This window comes from Colobus angolensis, unplaced genomic scaffold (assembly GCF_000951035.1).
Source record: "Colobus angolensis palliatus isolate OR3802 unplaced genomic scaffold, Cang.pa_1.0 Scaffold4, whole genome shotgun sequence".
Taxonomy (NCBI): domain Eukaryota; kingdom Metazoa; phylum Chordata; class Mammalia; order Primates; family Cercopithecidae; genus Colobus; species Colobus angolensis.
Window position 1 is genome coordinate 6,652,966 of NW_012117376.1, and position 24,967 is coordinate 6,677,932.

Below are 24,967 nucleotides of genomic sequence, written 5' to 3' on the forward strand. Positions count from 1 at the left end.
GGACCCAGCATCTAACAACCATCCACAATTTGCCATACTATTGACATTTCATTTAGTCAATGAGGTGAGGGAAATGTGTCATCATGTATTGTCGAGGAAATAATCTAAGGCTCGGAGATACTTAGCAACTTGCCCAACTGCACATAGCTGGTTGGTGGCAGATTCAATGTTGGAAGCCCAGGTCTTTTTCACTCCAAAGCCTAAGACATATTCCAATATATCACCTACTGAGAGGAAAATGGCACCTGTTTGGGGGTAGCTAAATGTGCATTCTATAGAAGAAAGTTTGAATAACTGGCCAAAACTGAACCAATGGGTAGTTGCAGGAGTCAAACGTTGACTCAGTGCAAAGGCCTTTGTAGTAAATTGGCATAGCTTCCTTGGCGAGACCACTGGAAGACTCAAGGAGGGACTGGACAAGCACCAGCTGAAGGCGTGGTAAAGAGAGTTTATGAAGTAGGCTGGAGTACATGACTCTGAATCCCTTTCAAGCCTGTGATGTCTAAGATATGGGGCTTTGATAACTTGATTCCCTGAATTTGGTACTCCTGTTGGCCCTAGACAGCATCTGTAGCCACGAATGGGAGAAAAGGAGGAAGAGAAAGGAGGGAAAGAAGAATGGAAGAAAGAAAGCAAAGGGGGAAGTTAGCTAGTAAATTCAAGCTATGAGGATTGAGAGAACTCTGGATCCTGAATCTTTCATTCTTTATTGAGTCATTTCTTAATTAAGAAACAACTGAGAAAGCATATGCTGTGACCTCAAAGAGATAGGTACCCCCATTTTCCTTTATGGATGATTGAAGTGTATGCTCAGTGTTGACCTCTGCAGTGAACTCGGGGCATTAATGGGGAATCCTCCTTGAACCAAATTTTAGAGGAGCAGACAAGTTTTCACATGTGCCCTTATCACTAATGCCAGTCTAATGCCTGATTCTACAAAGGATTAACAGTCAATAGAAAGGTAGATATGTTTCATTTCTCTTTGGTCTGAACATTCTCAAGTGGGAAGAGTCGTGACATAGGCAGTTTTAGAGAAAGTATGAAATTACAAGTGTTGTCCATTGACGGCCTGTCCTTTGAAGCTGTCTCATTAGACCATCAATCTTCACCTAAGTCACTTTCAGTCCTCCATACTGAATTACCTCTGGCCACCCCACTCCCATCTCCCCACAGAAGTTCTGCCATAGCCCCTTGGATACCAGTATTCACATTTGACTCCAGTTGTCCATTCACAGCTGTTTAATCTTAGGCAAGTCTCTGAACCTCTTAGAGCCTCATGTCCTGTTGGTGGGATTATAAATGGCACAACTTTTTTGGAAGGTGCTTTTCACAGTAGGAATTAAAATGTGAAATGTGGATACCACTTTTAGGGATTTATACCAAGGAACTAGGGAACAGTGAGAGGCTAGTGCAAAATGATATGTGCAAGGATGTTCACTGCAGCGTTATTTATTATAATGGGGAAAAGGAAATAGTATATGTCCAATATTAATGGTTCCATAAACCATGGCACCTGTGACTGATATAACATGTGGCAATTACAATTATAATTTCAAAAAATATTCAAATAAATTTGAAAATGCTTAATATAGGATATTAAGTAAAAAATCAATATACAAAACTGAATATATAGTTTAAATACACAGTACAAGTTAAAATGTATTTTTAGAGCTCCAACCACCTACAGGATTAGGAACAAACTTTCTAACAGAAGATTTTATAATCAGACTCCATCCCAACTCAGCTCCCTCATTTTCTGTCACTTCGTCCCCATCATCTCCAGTTCCCCACACCATTCCCTCCCTTGCACCTTGTTTTAGCCACCCCAAGCTGCTTGGCATTCTATAAACACATCATAACTATGCATACTGCCATGCCTTCATGCTTCCTGCTTTCCGTAGCCAAAACAACCTTCCCCACATTTTTCAAGAACTAATTCAGGCATCGCCACTTCTTCCTTGACAGTTAATTATTTCCTGCCCCTTTCTCCTACAGAACAGTTTTTATATACTTAATAATTACTTATTTAGTAGCTGTCATTCTCATTTTACCTTTCTTCAACATTTGTGGGAACCCCAAGGAGGGAAGACTGACTCTGTCTCAGAGGATCAGGAAAGGGTTCACAGAGGAGGGTTGCAGGAAAATGAATAGGAGTTTGTCCACTAGACAAAAGACAATAAACGCCCCCACAGAATTCCAGAGTGAGTTCCCAGCTTGTATCTATTTCTGTCGTAACTCTTTTCTTACTGCGTAGTATGTTGCTTATGGGTACATGTCTCTCCCCTACCAGCGCGGTCATTAAGAGCAGAAAATATGCCTTGTTTGCCTTGCGGTGTTCAGCACATTGCCTGGCACATACTGGGCATCATAAATATATTTTTGTCCCAGAGTATGAAGGTCTGAAAATAAAAATACAGTAATTACCTTTCTCCTTGTCTCAGGGTGAATGGGGAAAAATCATATTCTTGTTGTTGCTTATCACTGGTTTCAAGTATGAGCCCAGAGATGCTGAAAATGCTTTATATTTTGCTAATTTGAACCAAATTGAAGAAGTTGTTCCCTTGGTAGGCCTTAAGAGGATATTCTGCAAAATTTGTACTTTGAGTATAAGAATTGTACCAATATGAGCTTTGCTTCCCCTTTAAACAGCGTGCCACAAGAATTATGCCTTTGAAATAAATCCTGTTTGAGTAATGTTTCTCTTGGACTCATAAAATCTTTATGGAAATCTTTCTCATCTCATAGACTATAAGAAGAAAGAGAGAGCCAGAACCACTGAGCTAGAAGTGAAGAGCGAAGTATTTTCTCATTTGTGGGTCACACTTTAATGTAAATAGTTTTTAAATGCAAATCCCATACCAACTACACATTAGCTCAAAAATCCTAGCTCTGTCCAAGTGCTGAATCTCTGAGTTAAGATCTTTTAATCTCTGATTAAAGAGTAGGTGGTATGGAAATGTATCCATTCAGATAGAAAGTTTGAATGTATTAAAAGATCCAGTAACAGCCATACTAGGGATAAGAACACAAATGCTGGCAGAAATAAAAACAGCTTTATGCCCTCCCTCAAAAAGAGAGAGAGAGAGAGAAGCAGTAAGTTGGCAGAGGTGAACTCTCAACCCAGCTATGCAAAGGGGCACTGACTTGGGAGGCACACACTCATTCAACATACATTTTTGGGGTGCCTGGTATATAACAGGTATTATACAATCACATTAAATTAGATAAATTATCATCTTTGGTCTCCATGAGGTCACAATCAGTGTTTGCTCATCCACTGACTAGCTGTTAACTTTGAGGAATTTACTTAACCTTTCAAGCTTCAGGTTTTTCATTTTAAAAATTTAGATAATAGGATCTTAGTAGATTACTATGCAGAATAAATAAGATAATGTTTACAAAGCACTTTGCGTAGAACTTAACATATGATAAACTCTCAATGAGTGTTACATATTAGTATGAGGTGTGATGCACTATGCTAAGTTCTTTGTATTCATGGTCTCATTTGTTCTCTCATTTGCTCTACACCTATCACCTTGAGTAGGATTTAATTCACCCTTTACACAGACAAGAAGAAGGAGGCTCAGAAGAATGTGGTTTGCTAACTTGCTAAGTTCATACAGTTAGTAGTGGGAACAGCATTCAAAGTCAGTTCTCTCTTCATCTAAAACCAATGCTCATGATTATAGTGCTGGTGGTTGGAGCAGGAATTGGGGACAGATACCAGTGCTTGCTATCAGCCACCCAATATTGTAAGACAAAATCTCCTACCCTCATCAGGACTGGCATTTTTGGGAAGGCAAAGTCTAAGGGAATGAGGTAGTCACATGATTCAGGTATTTGTGTGACTTTCAGGTCAGGGACATTTGTAGGTTAATAGATATGGGGCAGATAAATCCCAGCCCTTGAGAGAGTAGGCCCAAAGTCCACCCATCCAGAAACAGTTTCACGAAACTGCTAGCCCATGGGAGAGCAAGAAATGGGACCAGAGATTGAAGCAGACCAACCAGACAGGTGGGCCACACTTAGGTGGAGTGGTTAATGATCAAGGCTGCAGGGATTCCAGGGACTAAATCCCTGGCTCCTGGAATCTTAGTGGGAGGTGGTGGGGAGGATAGCAGACTATTTCCAGAATCCACTTGACAAGTGGAAAAGGGGATCATGATGAATTTCCTGCTGGAGACAATTGTCACTGGGACAGGGTAGGTCGACCCTGAATATGTGACCAAGCAAAGGCTGAGCAAAAGCTGGCACCGTAGAAGCCACCAGCTCACACACTCCAGTTGGAACCTCCAGCTGAGAGAACTCTTTGATTGTGTTGGTCTGCATCCTGTGGCTTAGGGACAGTGGGAGCTCTGAACTAGTGACCACACATTGTTACCTCAGTGAGAAGAATGTGCTTTCTCTTTTCGTTCAAGAGCTTATGATTCAGTCCTATGGATTCACATAAATATTCTCTTTGCTTTACTCCCTGTGGCAAATAGGACTACAAAGCAAAACAGCACCCCCTCCCCATCCCCAGGGCTGTCCCATAAATAGTGGGAGTTACCTGAGTTCCCTTGATTAAAATTGGAAAGGTCATATCTCAATAGTATCTTTAGGGCTTGCGTTTCCCATTTGTGACAATCTTGGACTGTCCTCAGGACTCCCTAAGGCGTCTTTCCAGTTCTGACCTTCCATGGGTGTCTCTCGGACACAGAGAGTTTGGCCAGCTATCAAGCAGGTAAACGGATCAATGAGGGCTGTTCATTGAATTGTGCTCCTGGGCCTCTACTGCTACTTTCAGCCTCTGCTGCCACTGTCAGATCAACGAGGGGAGCAGACAGCTGTGCTGTGTCACAATAATGGCTCCTTTGAAGAGACTTTGTTCAGTCCTTCTCCTGTAGGCGAGGGAGGTCAGGGGCAGCTGCGCCTAACACCTGGCAGCTCAAGGGAGGCCCATGTTGGCTTCTAATAAAAGCAGCAGGGGTGTCTGGAATGGACCACATGCAGGTCTCCCATTCACCTGTGAGGCTGTCTGTCCCCATCAGAGGGGAAGTGTGGTTGCTCACATCTCATGTACATCTAGCCCATGTGGTGCTGGCCTCATCGTCTACTGAAGCTGAAGGAAAGCATGTTGTGTCCAAAAAACACAAAGCAGGATTTTCAGCTTGTTTGCAGTAATGGCCTCACGGGATGGCTCCTGGCTTAGGAATCAGAGAGTTTGCTGAACAAATACATGGGGCAGAAAGTGCTGAAAAGCAACTCTCAGATATTACATGGTCTATTCCCCTTCTCTCTGCTTGGTCCCAAATGGTCACTCAAGCCCCTGAGTCTGCCTGATCGTCAAATCCAGGAACCCGACTCCCAGTTTCCACATCTCTTAATTCAAACTATCAAAAGAGAGAATCTGACTGGCTCTGCTCATCAGTCAAGTGTCCACTCCTTGTCCAGTCAGCTGCAGCTAGAAACGGGCAAGCTCAGCTCGTACCAGTATAGCTACAGGAACCCCTCCCTTCAGCAGCGCAATCCTGAGAAGAGGGCAGGGGCTTGGCAGCAACCCTCAGTGTATTTTCTGCATTAAATTAACCTCTCTCTTCTCTCTGGTCTCTCTCAGAAAGTAATGGGAAAAAGTATTCTTTTCAATTTGCCCCCTTGAGCTACACAAAATAATACAGACTAAGGGCCTGGCATTCAGTGAAGAGAACTTGAGAGCAATTTCAGGGTGTCTTCACCACTACAGTATTGTCTATCTGCCTTTCACAGTCTGCAAAAGGGAGCTCTGTAAATACCAGGGATTTTGTGATTATTACGAATCCTCTAAGCAGCTAAATTTCCCAAATTCTCAGAGTTGTAAATGCCTTGGGATTTGGAGATATAATTAAGAACAGATGAGCCTTACAAAGGTTGATGGTGAGGATCTGGGATTGTATCAAGCCACAGAGATAATTTTGCTGTGAGTTCCAGGCCCTCATCTCCCCCAGTGCGACAAGGGGGACAAGTCCAGTGGGACAAGGACTGGAGGGGGTCATGGCACACAGGATCTCTGTTATCAGAAACACTGGGCCCAGGAATCCTGGCCTCTCATTCTCCCAGAACTTGTGACACAGTCTATAAACCCACTCAACAGGTTAGGGAGAGGCAATGCTGAGTCAGCCCTGGGCTGTGCGCCATAGCCATCCTGAATAGCTTTCTGCCATTACAGGATAGAAGAAGACCGGCCAAGTCTGGCCCATTTCCTCTCAGCAGCCATTTGCCTTCTGCCCACACATCAATCTTGCCAAAAGAGGGCTTGTGCTGCAGCATTGAGTCATTCTTCTACCCTCTTTAGTTTATACTCATTTCTCAGGGTTTTTCTCTGACTCTACTACTTACTGAAAAGTGTAGAAATACTAATAAGGCAATACTATGTTTTATTTGATCTATGGACTGCAGCAATCTGAATCTATATTATCTGTCATGCCAAGAATGTTTTGACCTTCTAAAAGGAAATGAATGCTCTCCGGACCAGAGCCAAGCAAGCAGCTTAGATCCATTCGCAAGCAAAAGTCTGGGGCCTTGAGAGTTCCACGGCATTAAATCACCATCAGAATATGACTAGGGTCTTGAAGCTCATGATCTGGAGCACTGAGAGAGGAGAAGGAGCAATGACCCCACAGCTACTGTGACACATGGTAGAGTGAGGGTGCTGCAGCCAGGATGCCTGAGTTCTGCTACTTGATAGTTGTGTGACCTCCAGCAAGTTGCCTAACCTCTCTGTGTCTCCAATTTCTCACCTGCAAGCCACAGGTTATAAAGGGTTGCTGTAATAGATGAGTAAATACATGCAAGGGACTTAGAAAAGTGTCTGGCGTGCAGTAAATGCTCAGGGTAGCATCTGTGTCCCAAGTGGTACATAAGTGCTTCATGCCATGTCTTCTCATTCTATTCCCATATGACCCTGAGAAACAGCTTTTGGTGTTGCCATTATACATAAGAATAAAGTGAATTTCTCATGTTCGACAAATTGCCCAGGCAATTGTGGCTAGTAGGTGGCAATGACAGATTCCCAAGGCAGACATCTCTGACTACAAACCCTGTGTTTTATCTCTTGACCAGTTCCCCTCATGGTCAGCCTGGCTTCCTGTAATTACAAACTCTCCCCTTTAGTTCCCTCTGTTGTCTCTTGATGCTCACTTGACTTTCAGGGACTCTGGGATCTCTGCTACTTCCCAGCTGTGAGACAACTAAGACCAGTTAATCTGTCTTTGCCTCAATTTCTTTATTTCTGTAAACTGGCATAGTAACAGAGCCTGCTGAGAAGGAGAACAGCAGCCCCTGATGGCTGGAAGCTGGCCTGGCACTATCAGTAAGGCCTTGTGCTGCCGAGAGCTGGCCTGGCACCCACACCTAGACCTTGGGGTTCTCCTGTTGACCGTAAACAATTTCATCGAATGTCAATGCCAGACAAGGCCACTCTAGGACCCTGATATATTAAGACAAAAACAAGACCATTTCAGCAGCATGAACTCAGACAAAAACAAGAACATTATTCAAAATGCAAAGATGACCTAACAGCCCCTCTCCCTCCACCTCTTGACTGATGTGAGTGATGGCTGCTTCTTTACCAATTACTACTGTCATCTTCCTTCATTCCTCCTGCCTTGTAAATAAAATTTATGAAGTACCCAACCAGAGAATTATACCTACCTCCAGACAGTCTCCAATCCAAGGCAAAGCTCTGCTTCCTTGAACCCTCCCCCCGACAACTAACACAAGCCCGAATCCTACAGTGAATTATTTCTTACCTTCTGAGACACTGCACAGCTCCCTGTGGTGTGCATTCTCCCTCACTGCCACCAGTCAGCAAGCCCAACTTTGTTCAGCTACAGGGAGGTCCATGGTGGTCATTGGCCGGGAGCTGACACTGCCTCTAGAATTACATGTGATGATGCCTGGAGAACACTTAGAAATAGGGCCTAGTCCATAGTAAACACCCAATACATGTCAGTCATGAGCATGACGTTTATTGTAAGAAATGCCCTTCCTCTTTGGACAGAGCTAAGGAGCATACGTTCGCTCTCACTAACCAGCCCCCTTCTTTTCTAAAGTCCATGCATTCGCCCCCACCCCCTTATGTTTGCCCTGGGCACTGAAGCATTCTCTTTTTGCATTTCACAGATCTTTACACTGCAGACCTCAAACCTAGAAAAATCTGTTTTGCCCATGACATTGGAGGCTGTTGTCTGCCCTGTCTTTGGGATCCCAATGAAGGACATCCTTTCTGGGTATTTCGACAGCATAGATGGGTGGGAGGCGGGGCTAGATGAGCAGTGGACTGATGATCAGGCCTTGGCGGCCCTTTCCCACTTCCTGGCAGAGTAGATACTCTGCACATGGAAGTTCCCTTACCCACTTGCCAGGGCTGTGCAGGCCAGAGGAGCCTGGCCAGATTCTTTATCGCAAATGTACTCGCAGCTGCATCAGCGAGGGACAGCCCCAGGGACCACAGAGTTCTTCCACGCCCGCTGCTAATTGCAGATGATACATTAAAAATACAGAGCCACATCTGTTCATTATATCATGGGTATCGAGGAATTTACATTGTTTACAATGACAGGGTGTGGGGAGAGGAAAATGCTGATTCTATCTGGGAGCCAGAGGCACAGCTGTGGGCAAAGAGCTGGAGATGTGGTTTCTGGTGCCCATCAAACTCTCTGGGTGCTAACCAAGCCCTCCCTTTGAGACACCCAGGGATAGATCCAGGTATTTATCTGGAAATACCAAACTACCTAGCATAACCAGTCAAGCACAAAGTGGATATCCAGATGCCCAGGAGGCCTTCTGGCCCAACTCTGGTATTTGCAAAGAGTTTCTGATAGAAGGGAGACACAGGACAGAAGAAACAACATGCTTCTCATGATTCAGTTGTTCATTTTCAATCAAGCATGAACTGAGCACCTAACCTGCTCTTCAAGTTGTCTGTAAAATGGGGTGTTTAAAGTTCAAGAATGTTTTTCTTGAGTAAAATAATTGCATTAAATGACTTCAAACAGTACCCAAATCATCTAACACAAGCCCAAATCCTGCACCGAATTATTTCTTACCAGGTATGATGTAGGCACTCAATAAAAGTGTGCTATTATCATTCTACTCCATGTGCAGCATTGTGTTAGATTTTAGAGCACTGGGATAAATAAGGCAAGATCCCTTCCCTTCTCTACCAGTTAGGGGGACAGTTGCTATAATGTGTTGTACATTGGGATAGCATTGTATGGACTTACATAAGCTATTATGGGAACATAAAAGGGAGTTGGAGCATCAAAGACAACTTCCTAGAGGGAGGGATACCTGACTTAAGCCCTGTAGAACAGGTTGAAGTCCACCAGACCTAAAAGGTAGGAGAGATGATCCCAGCCATGAGAAGTATGTGCAAAGGCCCTGGGGAGAGGGAGAGAGTGTAGTGTTTCTGGGGAAAATGCAGTGTAGCAGGACCTTAGGGCAGGTGCATTAGGTGTCTGTTGCTGTGTCACATATTACTCCAAAGCTTAGTGGCTTGAAACAACATTTATTAGCTCATATTTTCTGTGTGTTAGGAATGTAAGTGTGGCTTAATTGGGTTCTCTGGCTTAGGATTTCTCATAAGGCTTCAATCAAGGTGTCCAATAGGGTGACAGTCAGCTCAAAGCTCAACTGAGGGGAGGACAAGCTTCCAAGTTTCTTCACATAATTGTTTGCTGGATTCCTCCATGCTATTGGCCAGAGACAGCCCTCAGTTCCTCTCCAAAGGGAAGCTTTCAACACAGCTGCTTCATCAGAGCAAGCCAGAGAGTAGAGCCAGAGAGAGAGGATAAGACAGAAGTGACAGTCTTTTATAACCTGATATGAGCAGTGACATTTCATCACTTTTTCTGTATTCTATTCTTTAGAGGCAAATCACTAGGTCCAGCCCACACACAAAGGGAGGGGATTGCACCAAGGACATGAATACCAGAAGAGAAAGAACACTTAGAGTCATTTCTGAAGCTGCCTATCACAGTCTACCCTCTGGCTCTCCAATGATTCCTGTCCCTTCCACATGCAAAATACATGTCCCTTTCACACACAAAATATAATCATTTCTTCTCAAGGTCTCTAAACATCTCCTCCTATGAGAGCACCAACTGAAAGTCCATGATCTCATCATCTAAATCAGGTGCAGGTGTGGATGAGGCTCTTGGGTATAATTCCTTAAGTACAAGTTCTAGAATACTGTTATTACAGATTTGGTGATTTGAAAAGCTAACAAGATAAATTATATGCCCCCTATATGCCCAACATACAATGGCAGATTAGGCATAGAGCAATGACTGTAAACACTGCTACTCAAAGGGAAGAAAATGTGAGGTACGAAGGCATCACTGGTCCATAACAATTTTGAAATCCAGCCAGGAAAAGACTGGAAGTTTCTTGGTTAGGTTTCAAAGCCTGGGGATAATTCTCCATGACTCTTAGCTCCACCTTCTAAACTCTTAGTTCTTCCTTCTGAGTAATCCTTCCTTTTTCATGAACGGAAACCTGTGTTTAAAGCTGACTTGTTTTCTCAGTCTGTTTCCTGCTGCGAATTTTAGGGGTCCAGTGGTCTCATTTTATTTTGTTATGTCTCTGTTCGTTTCTGTACCAGCTGTGTTTCTTCTTGTAGGTTTTCTCAAAAACTTTTTGGTTCTTCTATAAATTGCACTGAGATTCCCTCTATTACACAAAAGCCAAACCCACAAATTTCTTTGAGGACTAAACACTTTTCAACCTGAACCTCTTGAAAAGATGGCCAAGGGACAGCTGTTTCGCTTCCTAGAGTCCCTATTATTTGATCTGGAGGATCTGTGAGGCCTACCCTAATCTCTTTAAAGGGCCTTTGTATGACTGAATAATACCATGATCTTTTGATCTTTCTGAGGTCTTAACCAAAGGCTCCACAGCCACACCCTCAGCTTTATCTCAGACCACCTTTTCTTGACAGTGCTGCTCAAAAGCCATTTCTTAATTTTAGTACGTTTTGCTGACTTGGGAGACTGAGAATTTTCAAAACTATCAGGTCCTGGCTCACTTTAACTTTTTCTTCTCTCTCTTCTCACATAAGCAGTAAGAAGAAATTATTTTCAACACTTTGCCTGGACATCTCCATAGCTAAATCACTAGGTTTATTAGGTAAATATTTTGTTTTCCATGTAACTGCAGACAATAGTGGCACTAAGCTTTCTACCACTACCTAACAAGGATGTCTCTCCTCCATAATACAGTTTGCTTGGGTCCCCCAAATGTCATGTGCTGGAAAATTAATCCCCAATGTGGTAGTGCTGAAAGGTGGGGACTTAACGAGGTGATTGGATCGTGAGACCCCTGTCTTCATGAATGGGTTAATCCATCCGTGGATTTATGGGTTATCACAGGAATGGAACTGGTGGCTTTATAAGAACAGGAAGAGGTCAGGCATGGTGGTTCGTGCCGTAATCCCAGCAGTTTGGGAGGCCAAGGCAGGTAGATCACTTGATGTTGGGAGTTCGAGCCCAGCCTGGCCAACGTGGTGAAACTCCATCTCTATGAAAAATACAAAAATTAGCCAGGTGTGGTGGCACATGCCTATAGTCTCAGCTACTTGTGCAGCTGAGGCAGGAGAATCACTTGAAATCAGGAGGTGAAGGCTGTAGTGAGCTGAGATCACGCTTCTATACTCCAGCCTGGACAACAGAGCGAGGCTCCATCTCAAAAACAAAAAAAAGGAAGAAGAGAGACCTGAGCAGGCACATCAACATGCGCAGTCCTCTCTGTAGGCAGTCCTCACCAATAAGAAGGCTCTCACCAGATGCAGCCCTTTGACCTTGGACTCCTCAGCCTCTGTAACTGGTAACTGTCAGAAATAAATTTCTTTTCTTTACAAATTACCCAGCTTCAGATATTCTGTTACAGACAATAGAAAATGGACAAAGACATTCCAGTTTCCAATAATCTGTTCATCACTTCTTTTAAGCCTCCACCAGCTGTATCCTCAAAGTCCAGATTTCTTTAGTGTCTTCAGTTGTCTTTGAGGCAATTGAAAATTTCTCTAACAAGCACCTCAGAATACTCCTCACCTCTGCCCACTGCCTGGTTCCAAAGCTAGCTCACATTTTTAGGTATATGTCACGACACTATCCTTCTCTTGATGCCAAAATCTGTACTCATCATTTCAGTTTGTAACAAATTATCGGAAGCCTTAGTGCCATGAAACACCTATTCGTTTCTATGGGTCAAGAATCAGGTATAGTTTAGCTGAGTCCGTGACAAGGCTACAGATAAGGTGTCCACTGGTGCTGCAGGCATCTCAAAATTCAGCAGAAGAGTGGTCCACTTCCAGGCTTACTCATGGTTATCGGCAGGGTTCAGTTCCTTGCAGGCTGTTTGACTGAGGGCCTGAGTTCCTTACTGGGTGTTGGCCAGAAGCCACCCTCCGTTCCTTGCCACATGAGCCTCTCCACAGGGCAGCTTTCAGCATGTCAGTTGGCTTCAAGTGAGACAGAGGAGCCAGAGACAACGGTCACAGCCTTTCACAGCCTAACATCAGAAGTGAAATCCTATCACTTTGGCCACCAGGTCTAGCCCACACTCAAAGGGAGGGGATTACACAGAGTATGAATTTCAGGAGTTGGGGATCACTGGGAGCCATTTCAGAAACTGCCTTCCACAGTGAGTATCAGGGACAGCACAACTAGCAAGGCCCCACTGGCCTGATTATGCCATGTCAGACTACTGTAAGTGATGGACAACCTCTGAAATATTTCACCGTTGAAGAGGAGAAATAGAAATGTCACCTAGCAGCCAGAGCAGAGAAAGCATTAGAAATGGAGCACTGGGGGCCGGGCGCGGTGGCTCAAGCCTGTAATCCCAGCACTTTGGGAGGCCGAGACGGGTGGATCACGAGGTCAGGAGATCGAGACCATCCTGGCTAATAAGGTGAAACCCCATCTCTACTAAAAAATACAAAAAACTAGCCGGGCGAGGTGGCAGGCGTCTGTAGTCCCAGCTACTCGGGAGGCTGAGGCAGGAGAATGGCGTAAACCCGGGAGGCGGAACTTGCAGTGAGCCGAGATCCAGCCACTGCACTCCAGCCTGGGCGACAGAGCGAGAAAAAAAAAGAAATGGAGCACTGGGTAGGGAGAGCTGTTGCAACGCAATTACTTCAAGGGATGGCCTCATAACGAAATGTTCATTGTGTCATTGGTAATCCAACCCAGAGACCAAGGCCAGCCTGAAGGGTCATATCCCCTTTGGACCTTTGGCCAAACTGTTTCTCCTGCTTGAAACTATCTTTTTGTGTGTTGCTCTTGCCTTTTGAACCCCTCCTTTAGAGACTGGGCAGGCACCCCCATTCCTAGGGCACTCCTTAGCATCAGACACCACTTATGATGATGTCCCAGGCATTTCATTCAGTCCCTAGCACACCTGTGGGGCAGATACTGTTTGGTGGAAATGTGACAAGTGGTCACATGATAGGACAAAGGGGCATCAATGCCTTTGTGACCACATCCTGGTGACCTCACCCCATCCACAGACCTGATTTCCTATCTTAAAGGCCCAGGAACTGGACGTTTTTTGCCCCCAAATAATTGACGTTTTAGTGGAGGCTGAAACCAAGGTTCCTATGCTGCTGTGTGGCCCAGATGCCAGTTGATTGTTTTGCAACTGATATCAACTTCTCTGTTGGAATTTGAGGGAAACCCAATAAATAAATATACTTATTCCCCCCTCAAGTGCAGAATCAATTGACAGATGCAAGAGAAGAGCAGATGAGGATCAGCATGTCACCTTTATTACTGATGAACTGATTGGCGAGCTGTCTGAATATGCTCTGCAGCTAGGCAGATGAGGAGAGAGAGAAAGGGAGAGTGGGGAGGGCTAACTGAGCATGGTCCGCTCCTCCTCCCAAACCCACCAGATGAGTCATGCCTCTTACGCAGAGGGAATGAGAATTTGTCTGTGGTCCTGGGTCCAGGAGCATCAGTATCACCTGGGAACTTTCAGAAATGCAAATTATAGATCCAACTCCCAGAAATGCTAAATCAAACTCTGGGGGTGAGACCCGGCACTCTGTGTTTTAATAAGCCCTGCAGATGATTCTAACACCGGCTTAAAGCTGAGAACCACTGGCCTATTGGGAATTGTTCCCCACAAGGCCCAGGAAGAAGTATTCCCCTGGAATATTTTGCCACCCATGCCCACCCATTTCCTCCACTTCCTAAGAAAACATATCCCAGAGAGAGGATTCACAGTTCCCACATTTGGTTTTTAGACTCCAGCTACTCCAAGGAATACCAAGTGGAGGCTTCTCATTATCTCCCTTCTTTCCTAAGGAAAAATATGCCATGGATTTGGTGTCTTATTTCTTGCAGTCCTTTGGAGGGGCAAGGGGTTAATCCCTTTGTTGGCACTTGATAGTCTCTGAAGACTCTAGAATGATCAGCAACACAAAGTCAAAGATGGAAGCATGTGGCTGTCCACTACTGAAATCTCTCTGTGGCTCTCAGTTACACTTAGATTTCCACATAAACCCCTTGCTAAGGCCTTCACCCTTCCAACCACGTCTCGCCCATTTGTTCACACCTCCAATTGCTCTGGCCTCCGTCTGTCCCTCTAATATGCCAAGCTCCCTTCTGCAAGGACCTTTGCACTTGCTTCCCTGTTGCTTGGAGGACTCTTCTCGCACACGTTGGCTTGTATGGCTCCTTCTTGCCCTTTAAATCCAAAACCAAATGCCAGCTCCACAGAAAACTTCTGACCACCCATTTCAAGTGCCCTCTACCCTATGCATCATCATTTATCTCATTACCCACGTTTGTTTTCTAGTGAGTACTTGACACTATCAAAAACTGATCCGATATATTTATTTGTGTTGTTTGTTTGTTAAGATGGAGTCTCACTCTGTTGTCCAGGCCAGAGTGCAATCATACGATCTTGGCTCACTGCAACCTCCGCCCCCTGGGTTCAAGCAATTCTCCTGCCTTAGCCTCCTGAGTAGCTGAGATTACAGGCACGTGCCACCATACCTGGCTAATTATTATATTTTTAGTAGACATGGGGTTTCACCACGTTGATCAGGCTGGTCTCAAACTCCTGACCTCATGATCCGCCCACCTCGACCTCCCAAAGTGCTGGGATTATAGGTGTGAGCCACCGTGCCCGGCCTATTTGTTGTTTTTTTAATTCTCTGTCTCTCCTCACCAGAATGTGAGACATGAGGGACCTTGTTGTATTCCCAGCACCAGAATAGTTGCTGTTATATTGCAGGCATAAGATTTACGTAAATATCTGTTGAATTAATGAGTAAGTAAATTAATGACTACATGAACACAGGAAAAGGGTTGAGGAGAGAAGGATCAGAGTTGAGTGATTCAGTCATCGAGATGGTGATGGGCCTGCCTTCCTCTTCTCAAGGACAGGAGCACCTGAGGCCAGCTGAGTGGGCCTGGAATGCTGGCACCACACCAAATTGTCTGCCTACTTTTTCTCTTACCCATTATCTTAGGTCCAGGCTCCCCCAACTTCTCCTCCTCCTTCCCTCCCTCTCTTTCCACTGTCATTACATTACAGTCATTAGAAACCAGCAGATTCAGACCCTCCTGTTGTCTTTTTCATAAAGGACTGTTAATGGAGTTAGTTTTCAGCAGGGGAACTGCAAACTGTTGTCAACTCTGACTTGGCCACCCACATTCACATAATTAATCACACAGGAAATCAGAAAGGGGTGGCATGAGGGCTGGGGCCTAGCTGTGTGGGGGCCCTCTTCCCAGAGAGGAGTGTGGTACATCACACAGCTGCTGCCCACCAAGAGCCCACATTTCAGGTTGGAAACAAGACAACCCAACTGGAACCACTACAGGGTAATGCAAGTCAGGATCTAATTAGCACTGGAGGGTAGGAGGTGGCCCTCCACCTTCAAGATATTGGTAACAAAGGAAAGGAAATTAAATGGGGAAGGTAGAGGCTGGAGATAGAAACAAGATTAAAGACAGACTCTTCTAGAATTATAAGGAAGAGGGCATTTATTGAGTAATGTATTCTCTATTGCTGTATAACAAATTACCACAGACTTAGTGGCTTAAAACAAAATACACTCATATGATTTAAACATGTATAGTTTTAAACTTACATTTGTACAGTTTCTGTGGGGTCAGGAGTTCAGTAACAGCTTAGCTGGGTGCATTGCTTGAGACCTTGGTCAGCCAAGGCCAAGTTCTCCTCTGGTGGCTTGACTGGGGAAGGATTCACCTCCCCACTTGTGTGGTTGCTGGACTGAGAACTTCTGTTTCTCACTGGCTGATGGTCTGAGGCCACCCTCAGCTTCTAGACATTTCCCACAGTTCCTTGTCATTCCTTGCCACATGGACTTCTCAAACTTGACCACTTATTTCATCAAGCAGCAAGGAGAATCCCTAGAGCAGTGGCTAGCAATATGTAGTATTATCATTACATAATCACAGAAGTGACATTCCATCTCCTTTGCCACATTCTATTGGTTAGAAGAAAGTCACATGTCCAACCCACACTTAATAGGAGGGGATTATACAAGGGTGTGAACACCAGGCCTAGAGTATATCTGCTACATTACCTATTAGGTTTAGAACTATGCCAGATACTTTTACATGTATTACCTCAGTTAATTGCTAAAACAGCCTGTAAGGCAGGCATTATCCTCCTTGCACAGATAAGAAGGCTCAGAGGAATGAGAACTTGCCCTAAGTCCTGCCAACATTAAGATGGGGACCACCATATCATAGCATCAAGTGAACTTGTATGAGTGTACAGGCTGGAGGGCCAGCACCCTTAAAGTAAGGAGCAAGGGCTCCAGGGAGGCGGGGAGGGGGCAGCAAGCGGGGCAGAGCTAAGGAGAGGGTTAGCTCTCTGTGAGGGGTGAGACCAAGAGGAAAGGATGGGTATGGATTACATTTCCAGAATGAAGGAAGCTGAGAGCATTTATATCTGAGGATCTCTATTTTCTCAATGAAGCAGAAAATGAGGGCATCTCCTGAGAGGGTGGAGGTTGGGCTGGAAGGGAAGCAGAGCCAAGTTGGAATAGCAGCTGTGGGGAATGGGGAATGGGAATTTTGCCAGCATGCCTACAAAGTTGTCAAGTGGAATAAGGCTGCTTCCTTCATGAAGACTGCAGCATAGGCTTGGTGGGTGGTCCCCAGTCCCTCCCCTATTACTTTCCATATTCACTTTCATCATCTTGCTTTGCAGTGCTGCAATTTACGCCCAAGTCCATCTCTCTTGTCAGAAGGAAAGTTTTTATAGGGTGGGAACTTAACAGTAGTGCGTAATGTGCCTCTCCATACCCAGCACAGGGCCTGGCACATGAAAATCCTCTGCAAATGACCTGTTTGCTTCCAGACCCTGAATTTCTAAATCACTGTATTACCTCTCATCCCCTAAAGGCTCGTGCAGTTCTAAAAGACTGTTCAAAAATATGTATTTTTACTTTTCAGCACAGTAGAGTAGAAAGTGTAGGTCCCTCTATCATGGAATAGGGGTCCTTAGAGGTGGAGTTAGGGAGGTCTGCTGCATGTATAAACTGGTGACAAAAAAAGCAGCTTTGCATTTTGGCCCAGTATTTTTGATGTCAAGAAGCCAGAAGAACCATTTCAAAATGTTCCATTTCAGTCTTTATTGATTGGTATGGAATGTTGCCCACAGTATATTCTTGCCTGAAAAATCTAGTTACCGGACAGACACTTACAGCACAATCCCATTTGTGTCAAATTATAGTCAAGTAGAAAAAAAACGTAAGTCAAACCACCTCAGGGAAAAAATGCAATGTGTCGTTCATCTTCAATGAAAAGTTTCGGAGACTATTCAGATGCCACAGGGATTCTACCATCTCGGCCTCCTTCTTGGGCCCTATGAGATGGCAAATGGCTGTCCACATTCCCTGGACTGCAGTGTCCCCCAGGACTCCTTACACAGGCCCAGAGATCCACCCTGATAGGACCAACTTGGGTCACATGCCCACCACTGAGCCAATGACTGTGGCCAAGGCGATCCTGCCCTCTGATCAGCCTTGGTCACAAAAGGGAGTCAGGGTGTTGTGAACAAGAGGAAGAGGAGTGGATGCCACATATTATACCTCTATCCACTGAAAAACAACTGCTCTGGTCCCCAGTCCCCTGCTTTTTTTTGCTTTTTTTTTTTTTTTTTTTTTTTGTAAAATCTGCCCCTTGCCTCCTCCTGATTAAGGAATACCCCTGGGGCTCACCCTGGCCCCACTGAGCATATCTAAGTGTTGCTGGAAATCCTGGGTCCCCTCAGGCCTATCTCAACTCAGATATCATGTGTTTCTCCTGGGGCCTGAAGTGGGAGCTTCAACTCTAGGCCTTCTAGCCCTGGCAGTCTTCCCAGTCCTGCCACTTCTTAGCAGAGTCAGACCTCATGTTCCTGAACCTGACACTGAGTAGGATCCTCTAACCTGGATCACTACTCAGAACCAGGGTGCTTCTACCTCTGTGACTGCTGCTACTTTACACCTGGAGACTCCCACCCAGTGGTCCAAGTCACACCTTTTGTTTACTGCTGACACTTCTCTCAAAGCTAGCCCTTCCCTCCCTTTCCCTCCCCTCCATTCCCCTCCTTTCTCTTCCCTCCCCCTCCTCTCCCCTCCCTCTCCTTCCCCTCCTCCCCCTCCTCTCCCTTCTCTACCCATCCTCTCCCTCCCCCTCCTCTCCCTTCTCTCCCTCCATCCCACTCCTTCCCCCTCCCTTCCCCTCCCTTCCCTTCTCCTCCCTTCCCCTTCTTTCCCTTCCCCTTCTTTCCCTTCCCCTCCTCTCCCTTCCCCTCCTCTCCCTTCCTCTCCTCAAGATCAGTTTCCCTGCCCCAATCTCTCTCTACCAAGCCACTCCCTCCTCCACAAAGCATCAGTCACAGCTACTCTAATGCCACGCATGAGACCAGGAACAGGAAATATGATTGAATGGCATTTTATTTTTTCAAACTGGATCCATCAGCTCTGCCTGATTCTTTTCCCTCTGCACCGGTTTCCAGCTGACATTCAGTACTTCTTCCTGGCATTACGTTGTTTACATTGTTTACGGTAGAGTTCAAGTTCCTCGAAGTACTTAGCTCTCAGGAGAGCCGCTCTCTGCTCATAAGGGTGCTTCTCCAGGTCTGTCGTTGCTGACCACATCTTCCCTGTGGCCTTGGCCACCTGCACCACCGACCAGCTCGGGTTCTCCCTCTTCAGCTGAGCATAGTGGTCTTGGCAGAAGAGTAGGAAGGATGATGGAGGCCGTCTGGGTGCCTGGGGATCCCGCTTTCTCCGTTTCTTCCTCTTGCCAACGTAATTCATCATTTCTTCCTGGTATCGGGCTTTGTCGAGTTTGGCCAGGGCTTCATATTTGGCCTTTTCATGCTTTGAGATGGATCTCCATTTTTCCGAACACTTTCTAGAGAACTCTTTAAAGCCAACGTAGGTATTTGGCTGCTGCTCCTTGAATCTGTTTCTGTAATTCAGCAAAAAGTGGATGTAAGAAGAGACATTTGCCTTAGGCTTTAGCTGGATTTCTTTTCCCATGTTCATAAGTTCATCTTTTTTCTGGATTCAGTAACTTGAACAGGAGAGACTGTTGTCCCCACACTCCAGGAGCAATCTAGAAGGTGCTCTGCTTGCGGTGAATTTTTCTGTCTGCAAGAGCTGCAGTCAGGGCTCAGCCTTTTCAGTGGTAATGACATTGTTGAGTCAGAGGAGGGAAACTGTGACATCATCCACAAACCAGTCAATCCCAGCCAACACCTGTGGGCATTTGTGTACGGGTGTTCTTACTGGTTAGTTACTTGAGGGTCAATGGTTGCCTCTCATGAAAGATGATGGTTCATTCATAGAAGGCTATGAGGCAGCTATGTCCCCCAGAAATAATTTTCCTTGGCTTTCTGGAGGCAGTGGGTTTTGCTGCACTTTGGGGGCTTAAAATCCCTAGGCTGTAGTGACAGGCCATGGGGTCTGCTTTCCTCACTATACGATTGTCAGGATGCCACATCATCCCTTCCAAAGACAGGCTGAGAATAATGAACATAGGGAGGTGGATAGCTCCAGGGCTGTCATGATAAAATGTGAAGTCTTTCTGTTTGCCTTGAACAGTGGCAGCTCATGCCATACAAAGGGTTTAGTAGTAACTCTAAAAGTAATCAGGTATGACAGCTGTGACTTGGTTCCTGTCAGGACAAAGTTGTCTAATTTAAAACCTGAGCGCTTGGGCTGTGAGTTTGAACTCTTCGTTTCTCTGAAGAAATGTGAGGGGAAAGAGGGAGGAGAACCTTGAGATTTTATTAATTAACACTTGAGTCCATGAAAATGAGATGGAATTTGTAGCACATCCAGAAGCCTCCCCACTCTCGTGTGAAGGGTCCCCATTTCTTAGGTTTAGAACACAAAGCTGTAACAGCTACGCTCAAACTGGCTGGCTTCTGGCTTTTGGTCAAAGTAGTTGTGGATATTCCACTAGTCTTTCAATTGGAGGGAAGAGAAAAGATGAAAAAGTGTCATTTTTTGGGCCTTTGGACACTGCTAGGTACTTGCCTGTGTGGCATTGGGTTTAATATAACTTAATGGTTGATGATAGCCCCAAATCTATAGGACTAGAAAACCAGGTTTCATTAACATAAAAAGTAACATGTTCAAGGTTGAAGAGCCACTCACGGGTGGGAGTGTGGATTTTGACTGCTGATTGCTTGACCTAAGCCTATACTTCATCCTGCCTGCACAGAGCTGCTGCCGGGGCACTGAGGGTCCAGATGCGTGGTCTCAGCAGCTGAGCCGGACAAGGAAACTTGCCTAAGACGACCATATTTTGAATTTTTCCAGGTTCATTCCCAGGGTTCCAAGACTTCAACGTTCATCTTCTGTAAAAGAAAGATGGAAACTAATAAGAGTCTCCAATCCTGAATTCTTGCCCCAGCTCTGCTGCAAGATGGTGGCCCAAGCCAGCCCCTTCCCCTGTGTGAGCTTATGATCTTTCATAAATTGAGCATTCTGGACTGGCCAGGAAAGCCCCTCCAGGGGACAAGCTGTAGTTGTGTGGCAGGATTTGGGGGCCTATAAAGTATCAAGTGCCAGTCAAGGAAGTCTGGACTAGCAGGGGGTCTGGCAAAGGAACAGATTACTTTGGGGACACTTCTCAGCCTAGGTAGCCTTTTTTCCCCTGGCTCTTTCTCCCAAGGGGCCGGAGGTTGACTCACACATTTGCTGGACATGAGCAGGACTGCATAGAAGAATGGGACACAGCTCCTTTCTGAGATCAAAAGATGGGACATGAGGAAGAACTTTAATGAAAATCCACATATTAATCAGACTCTGCTCAGGCTCAGACACACACACACACACACACACAGTAGCTTATCTGTGTCTCTGTTCATAACCTTCCATCTCTCTCATGATGATAAGATCCAGGAAGATTAACCCACAATAGCTATCGGGAAGCTAACAGATTTAAGAAGAAAAAGCAGTAAAAGGGAAAAGCTATGTCAATCTCCCCTAAAGTCCTTGTTTAGGGGAGCTTAGGAAAGGTAAATAAATCTGACTTCCTAAATCAATGCTGTGTGCTGGGTATCTGAGATTTGCCATTCCAGATCCCCTTTCCAGCCTTCTCCAACCTTCTCTTTTCAGCCTTCTCTAGCCTGGGAAGCTGGTCTGTATGAGCCACATCAATGGATCCCATACCCTCTGGTTTCCATCTCACTTTGGTCAATGAGGTCCCCCATAGGAGATCAGAGATGGAGGAAAATTAGGTCAAGGCATTTATTCTCCTGGATCCCCACCCCAGGGTCACCTGTAGCTGGTTCTGTGTCCCTGGACTAAAGGTCACTGGTCCTCATAAGATGTTCTCTCTAAGTGACTCTCTCCTTCCAGTACAGGCATTGCCCCCTCTCTTTATCTCCTTATGCCTAGGGTGGTAAAAGCTCAACTTTTATGAGCCTCTGAGGTCTCTGCTACTTTCCCACACTCTGCCCTCACCAATTATTTTAATTTTGAGTGGCCATCTGTTTCCTGCTGGGACCCTAACCAAAGTACCATGTTTTTAGCCTTTCACCATGTAGGCATCAGTTTAATAGAGAAGAGTAATGAGCTTCTGGAGATCCAAGTGCCTGGCAGTCACAGAGCCCGGAGTGGTCTGCAGAGCAAGCATGCCTGCAAGGACAGTGGCATGACCAGACCACATGCCCAGGAAGAGGTGTCCAATATTCCCTAGATTTTGAGATGACCTCCAGGCAGGAGCATTGGTCTAGAGGGCCAGATAGTAAATATGATGGGCTTGGTGAACCACAGGGTTTCCGTTGCAAGTACTCAGCTCTGCCACTATACCCCGAAAGTAACCATAGAAAATACCTAAACCAATGAGTGTGGCTGTGTTCCAATAAAACCTTATTTAAAAAAAATAAGCTGCAAGCTGGGGGTCATGAATCTGCCAACTCGTCATCCACAGATGTGAGTTCAGTATTTTCAAACATCTTGATTGCAGTCTGCAATAAGAAATACATTTTATATCATAACTCATTTACATACATACATACTTAATATTTATATAATACTTAATATGAGCCAGCCTCTCTTCTAAGCACTTTATGTGTATCGTTCTATTCAATCCTCATAACAAGCCTATGGGAGGGCTATTTTTATCTCCATACAAGGATAAAGGTAGCAAAGCACAGAGAAGATATATAGATAAAAATGTTCTACTTGTATGACGTACTCTTATTTTCTACTCTGTTCTAGTCACTTCTACTTTATGTTGTTATTTAAAATGCCACCCACAGACTGACCTCATGACCCACTGATGGGTCACACTCCAAGGATGGATTTGAAAAACACCATCCAGACAAGCTGAGAGGGAGCTTCCACCTTGGAGACTGTGAGATCCTCTTTACTTGGTGACAATAACATGAAGTGGAAAGAACATGGCCTTTGAAGCCAGACAGATATAAGTTCAAATTCTAGCTTTACCATTTATAGCTGAGTAACTTTGGGCAAGTCTAGCTCATTACAACCATATCTCTGAGAAGTAGTGAGATGATAATAAAGCCATGAGGATGAAACAAATTGAAATGAGAGAAATAAAAACAGCTGGCACTCCCCATCTCCTACAGTGTGGGCTGGACTTAGCCACCCACTCCTATTGAATAGAACATGGAAAAGGACAAACAGTAACTTAACACTGGGGAAATCTGGCAGACACCACTTTAACCAAGTGATCAAAGTATGCATCATCAATAACAGGTCATGCTGAGATCACAGAACCCCCTTCTGTGATGCCATAATAAGAGCATCTCACCCCCATGATATTCTTCCCAAAAATCCATAGCCAAGGTCTATGAAAAACCATTAGACAAACTGAAATAAAGAACATTCTACCAAACACCTGATCAGTACCCTTCAATAATGTCAAGATCTTAAAAAAACCACGGCAAGACTAAGAAACTAATGCAGATTGGAAGAAACCAAGAAGACAGGACAAGTGCAATGAGAGATGCTAGACTGAATCCTGGGACAGAAAGAAAAGTGGGGCACTGGTGGAAATCTGGGAAGATCTGAATAAAATGTTTCATTTAGTTAATAGTACTGTACCATTGCTGATTCTTAGTTTTTACACATGTCCCAGGGTTATGTAAGATGCCAACATTAGGGAATCTGGGTGAAGGGTATACAGGACATTTCTGTACCATCTTTGCACTCTTTTCTTATTTCAAAATAACATTTTTTGAAAAAACATCTTCCCAGTTAATAGCAATGTGCACCCAGGGTAAAGACACCCTGCTCTTGATCCATCACCTCCAGGAATCACAGGGCCAGATTTTACCCTCAATTACATCAGCATATGGTCTTAGCATATCTCTGTCAAAGTATCTCTCAAATTTTGGAGCATGGTGGAATCAGGTAAGCTTTTCAAAACCCTCTGTACTCAGGCCACAGCAACAACATAAAAATACCTGACATAGGCATGTGTTTGTCAAATGCTTTGAAACTTCCTTCATCCCCCTCCTGCTCCTTCCTCTATGGAGTGGGACTCACTGGTTGCATTGACCCTCTGAGCAAGGCATCTGCAAGTGGCAGAAGAATGCCTCTCCAAAGATGCCGGCATCCTAAGCCCTGAAACCTGTGAATTTGTTCCTTACTTGGCAAAAGGGACTTTGTAGCTAAGATTACTCTAAGGATTTAGAGATAGGGAGATGATCCTGGATTATCCAGGCGGGCCTGATAGAATCACATGGCCTTTGTAAGAGGAAGGCAGGAGAGTCACAGTCAGAGGAGATGTGATGAGAGAAGCACAGGATCAGAGGTGGAGAGAGATTTGAAGATGCTACACTGCTGGTATTGATGACAAGGGAAAGAGGCCACAAGCCAAGAAATGCAGGTGGCTACTAGCAGCTGGAAAAGGCAAGCAAAAGGATTCTCCCCTGGTGCCACCAGAGGGGCTCAGCTCTCCCCACACCTTGATCTTGGCCTGCTGAAACCCATTTTGGACTTCTGACCTCCAGAATTATAACACAATACATTTGTGTTCTTTAAGCCCCTAAATGTGCCATTATTTGTTAAGGCAGCAATAGGAAACTAGCACAGTGTCTTTGTCCTCCAGCTTCTTGTCTGTAACTTTTCCTCTGCCATTCTTAACCCCTGCTTGTGTTAATACAGAAGACACATTTTAAGGTGAAAGTTTTACACCACCGCATATTCGATTTCTTGAGGGAGGAGAACATGATATATTCAATCCTGCACACTCTTCTTCACTCACTTGCTGACTCATTAAGTCACTAATTCACTCATTCACTTACCAATTAATTCACTCTTATGTTCTTTCAGTTCATTCACTCACTCATGTACTCACACACCCGTCTCAATAAATAGCTGTTGAGTTGCTGGAGCAGTGTGGCTGCTGCTTTGATTGCCAGTAATGAACAGTGTTTGAGAGATGGATGTGTCTCAGGAAGGAGGGTGGTAGTCCAGGGAATCATCTGA

General features: G+C 44.9%; 2 protein-coding genes across 2 annotated transcripts in view; one reads left to right on the forward strand and one right to left on the reverse strand.

The window, feature by feature from the left end:
* The window catches only part of CSMD2 (CUB and Sushi multiple domains 2), a 621,011-nt gene that overhangs the window by 263,630 nt on the left and 332,414 nt on the right, over positions 1-24,967 (forward strand). The window lies entirely within an intron of this gene.
* HMGB4 (high mobility group box 4) lies at positions 18,931-23,194 on the reverse strand. The gene is made up of 2 exons (XM_011955376.1): positions 22,777-23,194; positions 18,931-20,859 (listed from the first exon to the last, which is right to left on the reverse strand). Exon 2 carries the CDS (start codon positions 19,538-19,540, stop codon positions 19,013-19,015), a length of 528 nt encoding a protein of 175 aa, XP_011810766.1. The 5' UTR covers positions 19,541-20,859; positions 22,777-23,194; the 3' UTR covers positions 18,931-19,012.